Genomic DNA, 16,761 nt, shown 5'->3' on the forward strand with positions numbered 1-16,761 from the left:
ATACACCTTTCACAGTTGATACAATTTGGAAGTTTTCAAATCTTTGTCTATTGTAACTGTGTTTTTACAATAAATATAGTAAAACCATTCCTTTATCGAGGTATTCTTAGTTTTGGAAGGTATATATAGTGTTTTTACCACAGCTCTTTTAGCCTTACATATTTTTATTGTTATATGACTCACCACTTCAATGGCATTTGCCTGCAGCTTCAAAGAGTTGTTAATAATAACCCCCCTCTATACATGCTGTTCTTGGCAAAATAGTAGTTACATACAGATACAAATTCCTAGATGCTAAAGTGATGTGAGCTGCTCAGTATCATCTCAACACAGACTGTCTGTAACTGCCCAGAACCCAGCTCTGGGTGTATACATGAATGTGTCTGTGTCTACATGATATAAACAGTGTTGATAGCAACTTTAAAAAAAAAACAAAGCCCACAAGGAAACCTCAAGACTATTTATGCTTGTTCTGAAATTAATTTCAAAAGCTGTTGTGTATAAAAGAAAAAGAAAACCAGTATTATTCTTTTTATGCTTTGCTTTCATCTTTGAATCTAGACAAAATCCTCCATGGTAACTGCTGGAGGGAAGAGTTGAAAGGGCATTTCCTTTGACAACCAACAGAGCTGTGCTACAGCAAACTAAATTAAAGCTAAGAATTTTCTCTGTATGGCCAATCATTAGGGTTGACAACCATGTAGAAGAGCCCTGCTTCGTAAGATCCATACAAACACACAGACATTACATTCCTGTCTGTCCACACCATCTGTGCGTGTGGTCTGCAGACACAGGATTCCTGTCCATCCGCACTGTCCCTGTGTTTGGTCCACAGAGGCAGGATTCCTGCCTGAGCACATAGCAGCATGTGTGCAGTACAGAGCTGGACAGATGATTCCTGTCTATTTGCCCTGCTCTTGCACGCAGTACACAAGCAAGGAGGATCATAATAAACCAACATTTTTTTTTCCTTTCTCTCTCTCTCTCTTTCTTTCTTTCTTTCTCTCTTTCTTTCTTTCTTCCTTTCTCTTTCTTCCTGCAGAGGTTGATTTTTCCTATTAGGTCTGCATCACACCTTAGATAACAGTACTAGCTGGAAAGACTGAAGAAACATCCAGGTTTTCTACTGTATTTGTGCCAGAATTTTTCTTACCAAGGAAAGCAGTTCTCTTCCTTTCTAAAAAAACTCATGACACACAATGTGTAAAGATATGCCAGCTTGTTCAGATGAATTTCTCTAAGGAGTCTGCATTTCAGACGGTATTCCTGTCATTGCCTACTCTATTCCTAATCAGCTGTCTTTCAGTGATTTACATTATATTATTCTATTACATATGAGTAGAGGCCTACCTAATGGACACCACAAAGCACCCTGTAAAGCTCAGAAAATTCTGTCTCTGGTATAGAACCATCAAAAGAAAAAGGTCTGTGGAACAAGATGAAAAAACAGCCAGTCATACCTTCCAGTGTTTTTTCCTTAACAATCCTTTTACTGCAAAGTCATTGAACTTAGATAGATGATGCCACATGTTAAAGAGCCCTGACAAAGCAGAAGTAGTAGAGATGAACAGAAGGACAGCAGCAACCTCCACTGATTTATTTGCCACTAGAAGACCTAAGAGGAAACAAGGGAGCCTTCATATTTTTTAAGCCCTCTTTGAAACATAAAACAGATTGCTGGCTGGTTGACAATGGAAAAGGCCTGCCTAGTTTTGGTTATCAGGAAAGGGGGAAGAGAGATCAAGAAATCTTGTCATCATCATCTGATAGTGATGAAGAGGATAGAGATGGACAATAAGAAACTAGTCTCAGTTTGCTCTTCCCAAGCTGTGGATCCTTCCCACAAAATCTGTGAATCCTTCTTTTTCCAGTCCAGAAGAACATATTGATATCTTTTCTGTCTCTCTATGAGACCTGGGAGAGGCATGAAAGGTGCACAAAATGAAGATCTGTGTGTATAAATAAACATATTTCTCTTAATAAAAAAAAGAAGAAAAAACCCTAGAATGAGAAGGTACTGTACTTATTACTTTCACAGAGCAAATAAACCTGTGCAGTCTTCCAAGTTTTAAACAACTTTTGTATGTGTGTGTTCTGAAGGATCACTACATTGCTTTTATTATTTTTTCAACACCATTAATGTCAGCAGTTGGCAGAAGTTTGGGTTGCTAGCTGTAATAAAGGAGGTAAAGCCAAGGTTATATCTATGAGTGTTTTGGAGATGGAGGGCACATTTGGCTTGGTATCAGAAATTACATTTACATTTCAAGTTAATGTGAAAAAACTGAAAAGAGTAATTTCTTCAACTATAAAAAGGATTCAGTGTGGTTCTACAGTGAAATTGAATGTTTTAAAAAGTTAAGTTTCCCCCTCCCAGATAAAATCCACTGTTCAAGTAAGAGATACCTAGGTTGTTCAGATCCTCTGAAGAACTTGGCTGGAGTCAGCTGTGAGAATTCCATTTATTTTTTGTTTACTCAGCCACAGGAAATATTTGTATTCACACTAAGACAGTCAGGAATTGGTGGTAAACACAAAGAAAGAGAACAAAAGACTAAGTTCTGTGACTGTAAAGTTGTGCTCAAAGAGAACAAAACCCCCAATAAAATGGCTATCTCTTAACCAGGGCTGTATTCGACATAAAAGACCATTACTTCCTCAGGCACCAGCACTGTGATCAGAGTTTAACATACATCTGAAGGCTAAAGCTTTACGGAAGTTGAGAGACTGACATTCACCTAAACTATGGAAGGCCTAAAATTGATGTAACGTGTTATTGCAAAGGTAAATTTACTCATATTTGAACCTGAGACTGCTTGACCAGCAAACTGACCTTATAGCCACATGACATTTCATTATGTCACGTAAAATCTGACATCAATCTTTTAATAACTGACTTTGAGACTTATTTTGTCTTTATGCACAATCTTGGACTAATCCTGAGAAGCACTTCTTGGTACTGAAAAGAGTCAAACCTTTGGTACCACATTGTCCTGGGTTCAGCTACAGCAGTCATTTTTTCTCCTTCTTAGTAGCTGGTGCAGTGCTGTGGTACTGAAGAGTCAAACCTTTGGTACCACATTTAAGGCAAAGAAGGGCAGACTGAAACTGTGTTCAATACAGGTCCACTCAAAGGCAGCAGAACACAACTGCCCTAAAGATGATCTGCCAAAATCACTGCCTCGTATTTGACAGCATCCTCTGAAGACCCCATTCACATCAGGGTCTGGAAGCAGGATCTCCATTAGTATCAGCTTTCTCATCTTGTGTCTTTCAGAGTTGGCAGCTGTTACCAAACTCCTCACAGCTTCCCAAGTTAGCAGCCAGCAGAAAAACTTCCGTCCCCTCTCTACACACTTTCACAAATGTCAAGTGGCAAATACATTACCTTTAGGGAAAAACTACACCTTTTCTTTGGTCCTGAATACTTTTTCACCTTAGAGAAGGAGTGTAGAAAACAGCATGTACTTAGGAAGGAGTAAAATGCATAATTTATTCAGCACCAAAACATGAATAGTAATTTTTTTAAGGCTTGGATTCTTTAGAATGTAACACCACGAATTTAACAGAACTGAGGGGAATCACAGCCATCAGCACTTGCCCATTTGCAGAAGCTATCATGAGTAACTGATGCCTAATTTCATAAAACTATGACCCCTTTTGCTAAACTTGATATACTATTCTATCAAATTCCAGAACTTGGTATGTAAATTCATGAAGGGTTAGTATCAAGAAACTAGTCCTAATTGACAGCATATATCTTAGATTTCCAACTCTAACACAAAACTTCTATTTCCCTCTGCATTACCTATTCACTACCCTGAGATATGGTGTACTGGACTAGGCTCAATCAGATTGTTTCAAAAAGGGAAATTATTTTCAGGACTCTAAGGAGCTAAATACAGTGGATGAGAAAAAAGAATCTGTAGATTGAGAGGCATTTCAGTGCATAAACTCAAAAATACCTGAGACCACTGTTCATCAACAGCTCGCTATTTACTGAAGCTGAAGTTCATTCTGTACAGCTAAGATTTAATGTTCCTATTACCAATCTGTAAAATGGTGGGGATTAAAATTCTGTATTGTAGACTACGTATTTTTCTCTTCTCAAACAAAAAACCCCACTGATTTATTATGTTACTCCCAAAATAACATAGAAAGAATTCCAAATATGCAATATATTCTATCTTATAGATCATTAATTTTCATTACATATTTCTAGGTGCACAATTCTTTCTATCATTCCTCCTTCAAGTAAAGAACATATCACTGACATATGAAGTCATACAACTGTTAATCTGTAATCTACTTGGAGCTTTCTATATATTCAGTTTATGAAAGCCATCAGTCACCTTGTATCTCTGACTTCACCTTCTCCTTACATGTTTTTGGAATACACCTTGCACCGTCTATCACCTCCCCAGTTACAGATCTTACACAAAGTAAAACCAATATTTAAGCTGGTAAAATGCCTTTCAGCTTTCTGCCACTACCTTTCTACTGACTACCAATATGTGAATCACTTAGAGAGTTATTAAAGTCACAGATTCGTTAGGCTTTTTATGCAAAGAGAAGCAACCACAAATAAAGTCTTATTTTATATCTTTAACGTGAAGCTGTTCAGTGTGTAGTGTGTTTCCTGGGGAAAAACAGCAATAAATGCAGGAATAATTTGGTATAGAAAAAGCTGCATTTGATGAACGAAATATCACTAAAGATGGTTACACACTCATGTTGGAAAATCACAGTATGTTTGCTGAGTTCAAACAACTGATTCAAAATCTTCTTGTATCTGAAATTTTGGTATGAATTCCTGTTTCTTCACCAAAAAAAAAAAAAAATTAATGGGTTTATTTCATCGAGATTATTTACATGTTTAAGTGGAATCCTGTCTGTCACCAAAACTTCAGAGTTCCTTAAACAATGTGTCTAAGTGACAAGATTTAAATGTAATTATAAGCTCACTGCATTTTCCGGTCAGCCTTCAAACATCATCAATTCAAATACCAAAAGAGTGATGCCAAACCAACCCAGCCACAAGAACCAATTGTCGGAAAGTCTCAAATACTTTACCCCTGAGGCACATCCTGCCACTGGACAACAAACAGGGAGCAGTCGTGTATGGGTCCTTCCCAGCTACCCAGCAAATGGTAGAAGTTAAGCAAAAGAAGATACACCTGTAATTTTATTCCTTGAATGAACAACTATTTACAATCTTGAGCTCTTCTACACAGAGCTTTTTTTTTGAGCTTTTGCTTCTATCTCACAAACTCATCAGCCTACACAAAGACTGTCAGAAACTGAGGGTAACTGTTGTAAACTTTGGAGCACAGAAATCCCACCGAAATAAAGACATAAATGCTTTGTTGGCCGTATGTATTAAAAAGACCTGTTCTAATATACTCTATTTAACTGAAAAACAGTGCCTACCAGCTCAGTGGTTTGCACCATGATAACTACAGAAAACCACTACACAGTACAACTGCGACAGGAAGTGACAGTGACTGTATATACATTGTGCTAATGTCCAGAAATACTATTCACAAAGGAATTATTATTTTTTTAGGCCCCAAATTAAGTTTCCTAGTGCAGTCTTCTGGAGAAACCCAAACTCACCCAATGTTCTAAACTCTTTAAAACCACTAACAAGCCTGATCCTCCCAGTGTAGACTTAAGAATTTTGACTGATACCAAACACTAGCAGACTGGTTGTTACTTACAGAAATAGGATACAGGGTCTCGCAATTGCTAACCAAGACTTGTCCAGAAATCATAATTTTCTGGTCAGGGACAATGTTGCCTAACTAACTTAGCACAGAAGTTCACAATCCTTGAATGAGAGATACTGTAAATATGGCAGGAGATCCTGTCAGCAACTATCCAATTCATTTACCTTTATTTATGCCAAGTTTTAGTGAATTAAAAAGCTGTAAAACTTTTATGAAAATATATGAAAATTTAATATAATCAACAAATGGAGGAATATTTCTAATTGAATGAAACAGTTTTTTGAAAACTGAGATAAAACTTGAGAAATAGTAGTCCATGGAAAGACAGGGTAGCAAATACTGTATTGTCATCTGAGTTCCAAACTACCTCTGTAAATCTTAAGTCTCTCAGTGAGGCAAAGAACCTTCCCCTTCAAGCAAGCCTACACAGCTGCCATTGCAATGCCCTAAAAACTACTGGCTGAGACATGAGTGAAAGCACAAGCAGAAAGCAGACGTGGCAGTTAATACCAGGTTCAACAGGCAATTCCCTTCTCTGGCACCGTGAGGCCAGCGACAGGAAGGAGCTCACTTGAACATACATTATTACTTAGTAATACAAATGGCAGAGGGTAAAGGTAAAAGGAGGAGGAAGAGGGGAATGAGAGTATAAGTAATACCACAGGAAGGTGAAATGCTGCCCCAGAAAAAACTGCTGACGCTGACTGAATGCTGTTACTGTGGTAATCGATGATTGAAAATGATGGGAAAAAAATCTGGAGCACATGGCAAGGAGAAGGTGCTTTCTTTTAATCTGTGAGGGCTTCCTGTCCTGTGCTTCAGGAAGTGGCATTCAAGGGCATGACAAAGCCTTGCTTTCTGTGCCTGCTTGGCTGCTGTCAGGGTGCTGGGGTCTGCTCCTGGCAGAGATCCCCCTGTGACAGAAACGATTACAGAGGAGCGAAGCCTGGCAAAACAAACAGTGCTGTGCTGTGATTGATAATCTGGGTGGATTGCAGGCCTTTGACAAATGCCACAATGCTTAAATTTGACAGCTGGCAATGCTTGATGAGAGCCCATTAGTGGATATATATTCACTTCAGCTAGCAGTTTCTTCTGTTTCTAGTCCAGTAGCTTCCTGGATAGGAAGTGTACGGTGATTTCCCCCACTTCTGCCGGCTTACATGTATGCCAGCTATGCTGTCATTACAGCTAAGAATATGCTATAAAAAATATGTATTTTGGCTCCTTTGTATATTATAGCCAGTAGATTCAAATTCTGTAAAGCTGCATTTGACCCTATAGATAATGGTGGTACAAGAATCTGAAAAAATATTATTTACACTGATTCAATATCCACACAGTGTATAAATGAGGCTGTGACAGCACTATTTAGATAACAAGTCCACTACAAGTAACAATAGTTATCAAAATGCTTCACTATTCCTTGAAAATATCCTTGGCAAAAAATATTAATCTGTCTGCTTCTGTTTCAAATAGATTGACCTGGCATTCAGAGAATACCACAGTTCTGTTCCACCCAATACGTGAAGGAACCTCTGACATGCACATCCCTTTCAAACTCATCTGTCCATTCATAACTTTCTTATCACATAGGTTTTCTTCCCCCATTTCTGCATCTATTTCCACTCTTGCTAGTGCAAGTATGTGGGTGAAAAGATCAATAAACAAAGATGGATCCAAGTACCGTGAATCTCATCACTTGTTTCAAACATTAACTTTTACTTTGTTTTCTCAGCTATACAGAAGGCAATACCACCACACACAGACAACTTTAATGTATCTTCCTAGACGTCCTAAGTCCCCTTGTAACAGTGGTTTGAGAGGTACCTCCATGCACTAAACTTCAATGGGCACCATCACACCACCGAGACCTCTCAGATGCTTTCAGAGAACAATGGTAGTTCTGTCACAGAAACAGCACAACATTCAGCAATCATCTGCAGTGACTGTATCCATATCACCTGAAGAAGAACATAATTTTCTAACAGGGTAATCACTCTCATCAGACGCAGTTTCAATCAGGGCAGCTAAGGCAAAGCAAAGACTAACTGCATGCCTTGCAGAATCTGTATTTTTTCATCAGGCAGAGTGGTAATAAAAACTGCCAGAAGTGTGGTCATGCTGATACTGCTTGACGGCAGTAAGAGGAAAACGCCTGCCTGTCAGTCTCCTTTGACCTGTTGTACATTCTCTTGTTACAAAGAGAAAATGACTCCAACCAGTGGAACTTCACTTTGGAAAGTTCACAGCAGAGGAGTGTCAGGTGTCAGTGTGTGGGGTTTCCAGGGAAACAAATAACAGTGGAAAAATAGCATTTTTTGGGGGAGAAGCTATTCTGGAATCTAAAATTCTTTCCTCTTCCTCATGATCCCATGAACCACATTCACTTGAGAAACAAATCTTTGCTGTCCCTTGGCCTCATAAGGAAAGCCAGCCAAAATCTTTGCAGGGAAGAAGCACAAAGAAGCACACAGCAAACAGCTTTGGGACTTGCATGGCTAGATGAAATATAAATTAAATATTGTATAAAAGCTAACTATCAAGACTACCAGTCATTGCCAAATAATTCCTCTCGATTTACGAGAATGGTAAATAACAGCCCCTCAAATTCATTCTGGACCACAAAGGAAGGAATGATCATGATGAGGATATAGAAGTAGAAAGGAATGACAGATGTTAAACATTCCTCCGAATGGCAAGCAAGCTGACTACATAACCCATACTTTCAATAGCATGAGGTTTCTTATCTCCCTTCACTAAAATAGAAAGGAGCTCTTCTCACTAACGTAAGTGAACAGCAAGAGTGTATATGGCAACAACAGAAAAGGTGAGGGACCGCATGAAATGGAAGTCCTAAGGCAGAAAAAGTAGACATTAGTGTTGTACTTTACAATGAAAAGGAAACTGAAGACAAAGGTTGATCTTCTACTCAGTTAAAAGTGAAAGCCATCAAAAATAAAGCCAAGAAGCTAAAAGTGCTCATGCACTTTCTGCGCCAGTCTTTGCTAAAACTGTACTCAGGCACTAAGACAATTTATTTCAATTCTCACAGAATATCCTTTCAGGTCAGAAAAGGAAAAGAACAATTGAGATGGTACTCAAAAAAAATCACATCTTCCAATTCTCTAGCTTTGACTATACCATGCTAGGAAGAGCTTACCTACTATAATGAAAGCTATGAACAGTTGTTTATGGAAACCTGCCGGAAATGGTGATGTTTTGTAAGACTCCATTAAGGTTTCCCACACTGTCTCATGACGTGAACAACTTTGGCTAAGGAAAGGCCTCATTTTGAGCATTGTCCAGTTTTGTGTTTGAATAAAGAAAAGACAAATCAAACAAAATCTAAGAAAAAACATCTGGAATGATCAGATATCTAGAAAACAAGACACATGAAAACTGGAAGGACTGAGACTGCCCAGTTTAGAGAATTAACACAGACTATATACCCCAGTGTAAACCAAAACATCTGCTAAGAAGTGCAGAGAAACAGGCTTTTTCCATGCCCATAACAGATAGAAAAACCTATAATGACCTTAGATTGCAGTGAGGTTGACATTATAATGATAAAGACAGATGAGCCATAGAAAAGAGTTCCCAAGACTGAAGGTCTCCCTCATTAATACTCTTTAAGAACTGATTACAGGTATAACTGAATAAATCAAGTGGGTTATGGGGAGCTCTGTCCTGAGCCCAGTATTTTTCATTAACCATGTGAGGAAAAGAGGTAACAAAATATCTGATGAAAACAGAAGAAAACACATGTTTGTGAAATATGTGGAGAAAGCTTAAGCAGAGTAGTTTTGTGAGTATGCTAAAGTATCAGATAAAAACTCAACATGTTCCTGAAAGATTGAGGAACTGATCTGAAAATTATTTTTATTTAGGAAAAGGCAGCATAATAAAAATGTACAGTATTATTCTAACCTGGAGTGACACCACTTAAAATTAAGATCTTGAGATCCTATAATCAGTAACACTGAATCAAGCTAGTTCCTCATAACTTTCGCTGCAGTGTATTATAAAAGAATCAGGAATAATTATGAAACATTATATAATAATACAAGTGAATACAGTGATTTACAAACAATTCAATTGCATAATACCCCAAGCTCTCAGAAAGCACACTGACACAATTCAGAAGCTCCTAAAAATTTCAGCACTATTACTTGATGTTTATTGCATAGTAGTGGCTAGAGATGTTGGTCAAGTCAGGCCCCCACTGTGCTAGACACCATAGAAAAACACAGAAAATGACAAGCTTTGCTCCAAACAGCTCCTACTAGAAAACCCCAAGTGTTTAAGAGTCAAAGCCCACAAACACGAAACCTCAGCCCATTCAGATATGCCTTCCCTCTACAACTCAAAGCTGCAGAGTAGCGTTTCACCCTGTCACAATAAATATACCCTGATCATTAAAACTTAGCTTGACAAGTGGCTTAGCTAAGTGGCAAACAGGCCACTTTCTAACAGATGAGCAATGGATGTGCTGCCACAAAGCAGGCCAAAGCTCCTTGGGTCTCCGTCTATTCCAGTGACACACATCATGGGTTCTTCTGTATGGTGTATAATCTGAGCACACCGGCTGGCGCTTGCCACGCTACATCTGGTCTGTGTTAGACAACCTTTAGTTCTGTTCTTTTGCATCAGCCCTGGCCCCCTCTGGTGCAGCAGCCTCCCAACCACTGCTTCTCCATGAACTACTCATGGAGACAAAGTACTCTGGGAGGAAGTAAATTGGGACCACATTAGCTGCTGACCTTCGCCCTGCAATTGGCCTGCCTTTCCGATGATAGAGGAAATCCCTCATACAAACTGACAACCAATATGAAACAGGCAGCTCCATTTACTGGAAAGCCTGGTCAATGCTGAGTGCCTCATTAGGAAATGGTCTCTATATTGAGGCACATTCCTGCAATTCTGAGCCTAGAAACTCCAAATTAAAACAACATTGATGCCATATCCTCTTTCCAAAATGCTTCTCTTCATCCAAACTTTAATACACATACTTAAAGAAATTAAAGAACCAAAATGCCTTTGGCAGGACTCCTTCCCTGTCTTTTGCAGTAATACCCTGCCGGTGCAAGTGACCAGGAATGTGACAGTGTTGGGAAGGGAGAAAGGAGAGTTGAAGCAAAGAATAACTGCAGAGTCCTCCAGAATCTGTACAACCTTTCCTTGGTGAATCCACGTCTTCACCAATATTTTTAAATAAATAAGAATCACTTGAAATTGCAGGGCTGAAGAAACTGTATTTTTTTTTTTAAGCAGTAAATTGAGGCTTATTGGTAGACTGAGCTTTTGTTTTGGGAGAGAGTTAGTTGTATCCCTCCACACTCTAAGAAAGATGAAATAACAGTGAGTCAGTCTGCAGTGACAGCTATTGTAGCAACTCAATGACAACCAGCACAAGCCACGAAAAGGCACAGTCTGAATCCTACCATACACACTTGGATCCATTCACACTTGCTATTGCTGTGTAGTCAGAAAACTGCTTTTCTAAAGCGTTACCTTGGTCAGAGGCCCTTTCTAGTTCACAGTGAGATTCAGCAATCAGGAATACAGTGCCTACCACAGCATGCGTAAGTCTTCACACAAACCACCCCCTTCCGATATTGCTCAGCATTACTACTTGCATCCTATGTACACGGAAACGGGAATCTTTTAGTCAACTGACTGCCAGCCTGACTGTGTGGGAAAGAGCTGCTTTCCCACCACAAAGCCTTAGAATTTCCTAGAAACGGGATAGACTGAAATACCAAATACTTAATCAGGGAGCTCAACAGCTCTGAAACAATGTTAAAGGCAGAAGGAAGGAATTCCTGAGGTCAGGATCCCAGATCTGAATCTGAAGGGTTGAATAAACCTTTTAGGTTCCAGAATTGCTTTTCGAAGTCTTCCAGAACATCCTGATTAACTGGCATTACTTGCCTTTCTGGAATAGCTGTGTTCAATGCATCTGCAAATCCGAAGGACTTTTTCACAATTTCTACTGCAAATTTAGGAATTACAGCTAAACTTTTAGGAAGCTCCTGAAATGCTGTATAGTCCTGTGTTGCTGGCAAACACAGATAGAACTTTGTTCCCAAGATGTAGAAAAGGGTCCATGTAGAGAAAACTCAAACTGATGAATAAACCCAGTTGTTTTGTTGGAAAATATGAGGCTGGTGACCTGTAATAACTGAAGAGGACCACAAGGGCCAAGTACAGAGGTTATTTGCAAAGCGTGTGGAAAAATGAGAATCTCTTTGACTATATCAGTAATCAGGATCCTGCAAAATCTCACAGCCTTCTCTTCTGAGCTGTCAAAAGTCTGTATGATTTGAACTGATGCAGAAAAGGTATGTACCAAAATTATTGGTACTGAAGAAAAAAATGTGATTTGGGATCCCCTGCAATTTAAACAGGTGGTGAGTATTATTGTCCCATGACAAGTAACTCTGAGGAGCTTTTCTTTCAATGTGTTGAAAGCTGCACACAAAAAAGGATGAAAGATGATGCATCCTTAAGATGTAGGACTGATTTTAGGGAAGATATGTCAAATCCCTCCTAGGCCAAATAAATATTTCTCAGTTATGGTTAAAACATAGTTTAGATTGTTTATATATAAACATATATTCTGCCTTGCGGATTGGGAATGTACTGGAGAATACCTTGCAGCCTCATTATCTCTGATTTTATATTTATACTACTTACATATAGCTTGTATTTATACTACTTGTAGCACAGATGTGTTGAGATTACTTTCTGCTTTCTTCTTTTTCTTTTTTTAAGATGACAGTCTTAAACAATCTTAAACAATGACAAGTCTTTAGCTGATGGCAGTTTTGGAACCAGAAACTTCAAAGGCATTTGGACATTCCAATGAGTTTTTTGAAAAAGGACTATTGCTCCTTTTTTTTTAAAAAAACACCACCAGCTCAGAATTGTTTTCACTATTTCAAATTAATCTCCTTTGCAATTTTATTTTATTTGGTAAATCAAGTATCCCACAGCTATATAGAAAAGCACTTAGAATGGGCATCCTTAAAGGAAATGTCTGTGTCTTTTTAGGTATAGAATATGGTATTTTAAGACTTATTAGCAGTGAAAAATAATGATATGACCTACAACAATGTCAAAAAAATCACCTAATTGAAATATAAGTCATTAAAGATAATCACAACCTTAATGGATAAATCAAATATCACAAATTTTCAATAGAAAAAAAGCTACCACAAATCACTAGACTCTTCTATCTACCCACAAAGGATAATCAGAAGGAAACTGGAAAAGGCAAGGGGCTAGAATTTAAACTTAGGATAACAAGAGATGACAATAAAGTTCCAATTTCTCTTGGAATGAGTGGTAGTGTACATTAACTGCTACACCTACAGACAATTACATGAAGAAAATAAGTGTTTTCTATTGCTGTGGCCACTTCTGAATCTTGTAGGAGGTCATCTGGCTGACAAGTGAAAGTAATTACAACTGTTGCTCAACAGTAAATTATACAAGACTGTAAGCTGTACTTCTTGCTTGTTTTGAAGCTGGTATAATAATCAAAATTACTGTTCATCAATTAAATTTAACTTATCTTTAAGTTATCTTAAAAATCCATGGCCAATAACCTACTTGTATTTCCTTAGGAAGGAGCAGAGAAATCCTTTATCAGAAAGCAACCTGGCTTTGTCTTACTGTCTTTGACAGCAACAGAAATAATCTGATTGACAGATAAAATGTTGCACATGAAATTTTATGAAGATGGAAATGATGGCACTAAAGAAGTTGATACTGTATTGGCAGCAGCTCATGTGCTATTGCAGGGAATGTGGCAAGGGAATAACTCAGAAAAAACAGTAGAAGTGCTGAAGTGAAAAACCTACACAGATATTTCAGATCCTAAATCTCTTATTGCCAGGGATGCCTTTTGCTTCCTCTGTGTTTTATTGGCAATGTATGTTTCACATTGCATTCAACACTGAAACACAATATTAAATGCTTGAATAAAAACACAGTTTTTCTTATTGCTATGCCAACACAAAAAGATCTTAGAAATGGGAGAGGCCAGAAACAGGAAAGGGCCAATCTCCTCAGAAGCACAAGACCTCCCAAATTCTACTCTAGTAGCTAGCATTTCTAGATGGTGCTCCTGTCACAGATTTGAAATCACAGTAGAGACTGTGATATTTAAGCTTTACAGCAACGAGAATTTTCTTCCCTGACAAGGCAAATCCGGACCACCAAGAGAAGTATCACTACATTTCCCTGAATCTGTGGTTATTTGTGCCTGTAGAAGCTAATAATCAATGTCTTTTTCATTCACAGTTTGCTATGCATTCTACCACACATTTACTACTCAGGCAAGTGACACAAAGGAACTTCCCTCACCAATGAGGCTTCTTCTTTCCCCCAAAGTTCTAAACAGGCTTCATAACTGGTAGCTAGTTTGAAATTGTTATTTATACACTTTCTATCCCAATCTTTGACAGGATTATACATTACTAGTTCCATAAATCAAAGTAATACTTTCACACCAGATTATTAACTGTTTTCTTTCCTAGTCTCCCCCTACCCACCTGCTGCTTGAGCTGTTGCACAAGACGGTCCTTCTCTCGTTTCAGTGCAGCCACTTCATCTTGGGTCTTCTTCTTAGAGGATGAGAGTTCTAGTAGAGCAATATTGGCATCTTTTTCACTAATGGCAGCAAGGAGGGCTTCTTGTCTGAAAAAAACCCATAAAAATACATTATTATCCTGCAAAACTCAGAGGAAGCCTTTAGAAAGAGTTGAATATACCATACATGTTGTAGCAGCATGGAAGTCTGAAGAGCAGTAATAAATGTTTGTCATGGTTCTATGCTGGTGGAGCAGGAAGCCAAGACCTACCTGCCTACCCCTAAATGGCTGCACTCATGCCAAATTATTGCTACAGGGTAAGAAAAACATGTAACGATATGTTATTATTCTGCACTCAGCTTCTCAGTTTTTAGTAACTACTATGTATTATTACTTTGGCTGAAAATTTTCATTCTTCGTAATGTTCTATACATTTCCAGAAGAGATTTTCAGAATACATGAACAAATAATGGACTAATGATAAGACTTCTGCGTTAAATTATATTAGCTTATATTGCCTATTCATGCAGCTATTTAGAAGAAAGGTAGCATGTGAGAAGTTTATTGAAATCACTTGAACAATACAGTGTATTCCCAGAAGAAGATGATGACATAGGCACTTTTGTTCTACAAGACAAATGTTGAAATAGATGCCTTCAAGAATGATTGAGCTGTTCTTTGACTTTTCTTGTAAGTAACCAATATAATGAGCTTGCTGGATGCATGTCCTGACTAAGACAAATGTAGGCTGGCCCTCATCACAAACCTTTTGCAGCCTTGTGGAAATGGTGTAAGAACAAACATTCTGTTCTTAATATTGAGCAAGATCTTGAGGCTCAAGCACTGTAATAACTAGAGGTAGAAAGACAACCATGCCATAATCTCTCCTGATAGCAAAAAACTTAAAAACAGAATTCAGAAACATTTTATGGATACTGGCAAGAGAGGAGATTAAGACAATGGCCTTGATCATAATACAGCAGTTCTAAAATGGATTTTTAGATCTCAAAGGATTGCTCTATGGTAGAAAAACATCTGTTTCTCTCCTTTGACCTTAATTCTCATCTTTAGACGGCGTGGCCAAACCAGAATGTGCATCAGGACATAAAAGAAAAATTACTGCCCCATAAGGGTGGCTTGTCCCACCTCTCATCACCTTGCAAAGAAAATGAGGTCCTAATCATTTATGGCAGTGTGAAAGACAGCATCATGCAGAAGTGATGGTGAAAAACAGACTCTGAATGCTACTGATTTCCTATGTAGTCTTCATCTAGAAAAATACTTGCAAATGCAGTTAAACTAGTAAAAATGCCAAATTCCCAAATAATCAAAATTTTTACCTGCTCTCGTTTACAAGCAAAAGCATGTTAATATTGATAATTTCATAGAATGGCTTTCTAAAAACAATCAGATGTGTTACAACTATTCTGCTAATTATGCCAACAGCAATTATTATGCTAATAACATTGCCATAAGTCTTCTATTGAAGATGCAAGAAAAATTATAGAAGCTTAATGAAAAATATTAAGATTGCTTTTAATGATGCCAATATATCTGTTTGTTGTCAAGATCTTTTTTAATAAAGACCCATCACAATCTGGTGACTTAGGATCACACTGGCAAACTGCTGAGGGAAGCAGTGACAGTAAATCAGCTTTTTTCTAATTCACTTGTTACCACTCCTTAAGCAGACTTTATCTGTAGTAAAATAGCTTTGTTTTTTATTTCCTGTGTCTTCTTTCTAAACAATTAACTTAACCTTAGTTAGGAATTTGTAATTGTGGCTAAAATAAAAATACGTGCTCCAAAACTGCTCACTGAGCTCCACGTGAAGGAATACATGACCGAGAAAAAAAGAAGAACAGGACAGATGTCAGTGCTTTTTTTTAATATTGGTGTTTTAAACAAACACATGTAATAGACTGGACTTTTAAACTGAAGGCTTGAAAAGGAAAAGGACTGGTACCACTGGAGTACAGAAATTTTTACCTCTTAAAATCCTGAAAAAATTACAAATTTGGTGAGCATGAAAAGATGTATTTAATATTGCAGTGTTTCTGAGGATGGAGAGTGAAATAGCTTCAGTACTTCAGTATTTAGATCAAATGTGCAGGGAGATGCATACCTCCTGCTCAGTTAGACAAAGAACTTCTATCCCAGATTACTTACTTACTTAATAATCTCTTCTCCAATCTGTAAGAGTAACTGCATATATATTTGCTTCTGGACCTTGTTCTAAAAATCTCAACAATACTGTTTTGCATTAAAAATCCCCCTCAACACATTGTTTTAATAGAATGGGACCAACTACACATGCAGAGAATACAGTAGCTTCTGAGAAGCAGCTCAGGGCTACAACCTTTTAACCCAGCTCGGCAATAGCCAGCGCAGCACTCTGTCCATCCCCTCAGTCAGTCCAGTGATAACTGAGT

The 16,761-nt window shown here is 38.0% G+C and overlaps 1 protein-coding gene across 1 annotated transcript in view; it reads right to left on the reverse strand.

The window, feature by feature from the left end:
• Positions 1-16,761, reverse strand: part of LOC104408822 (ELKS/Rab6-interacting/CAST family member 1) — a gene marked incomplete at its 5' end in the record, with an annotated part of 177,792 nt that overhangs the window by 37,023 nt on the left and 124,008 nt on the right. Inside the window, one exon of the mRNA XM_010018544.1 lies at positions 14,291-14,435. Within this exon, the coding sequence (XP_010016846.1) occupies positions 14,291-14,435 (145 nt within the window). The remainder of the gene's footprint in view (positions 1-14,290; positions 14,436-16,761) is intronic.

The sequence above is a fragment of the Nestor notabilis genome, unplaced genomic scaffold (assembly GCF_000696875.1).
Source record: "Nestor notabilis isolate BGI_N333 unplaced genomic scaffold, ASM69687v1 scaffold5557, whole genome shotgun sequence".
Taxonomy (NCBI): Eukaryota; Metazoa; Chordata; class Aves; order Psittaciformes; family Psittacidae; genus Nestor; species Nestor notabilis.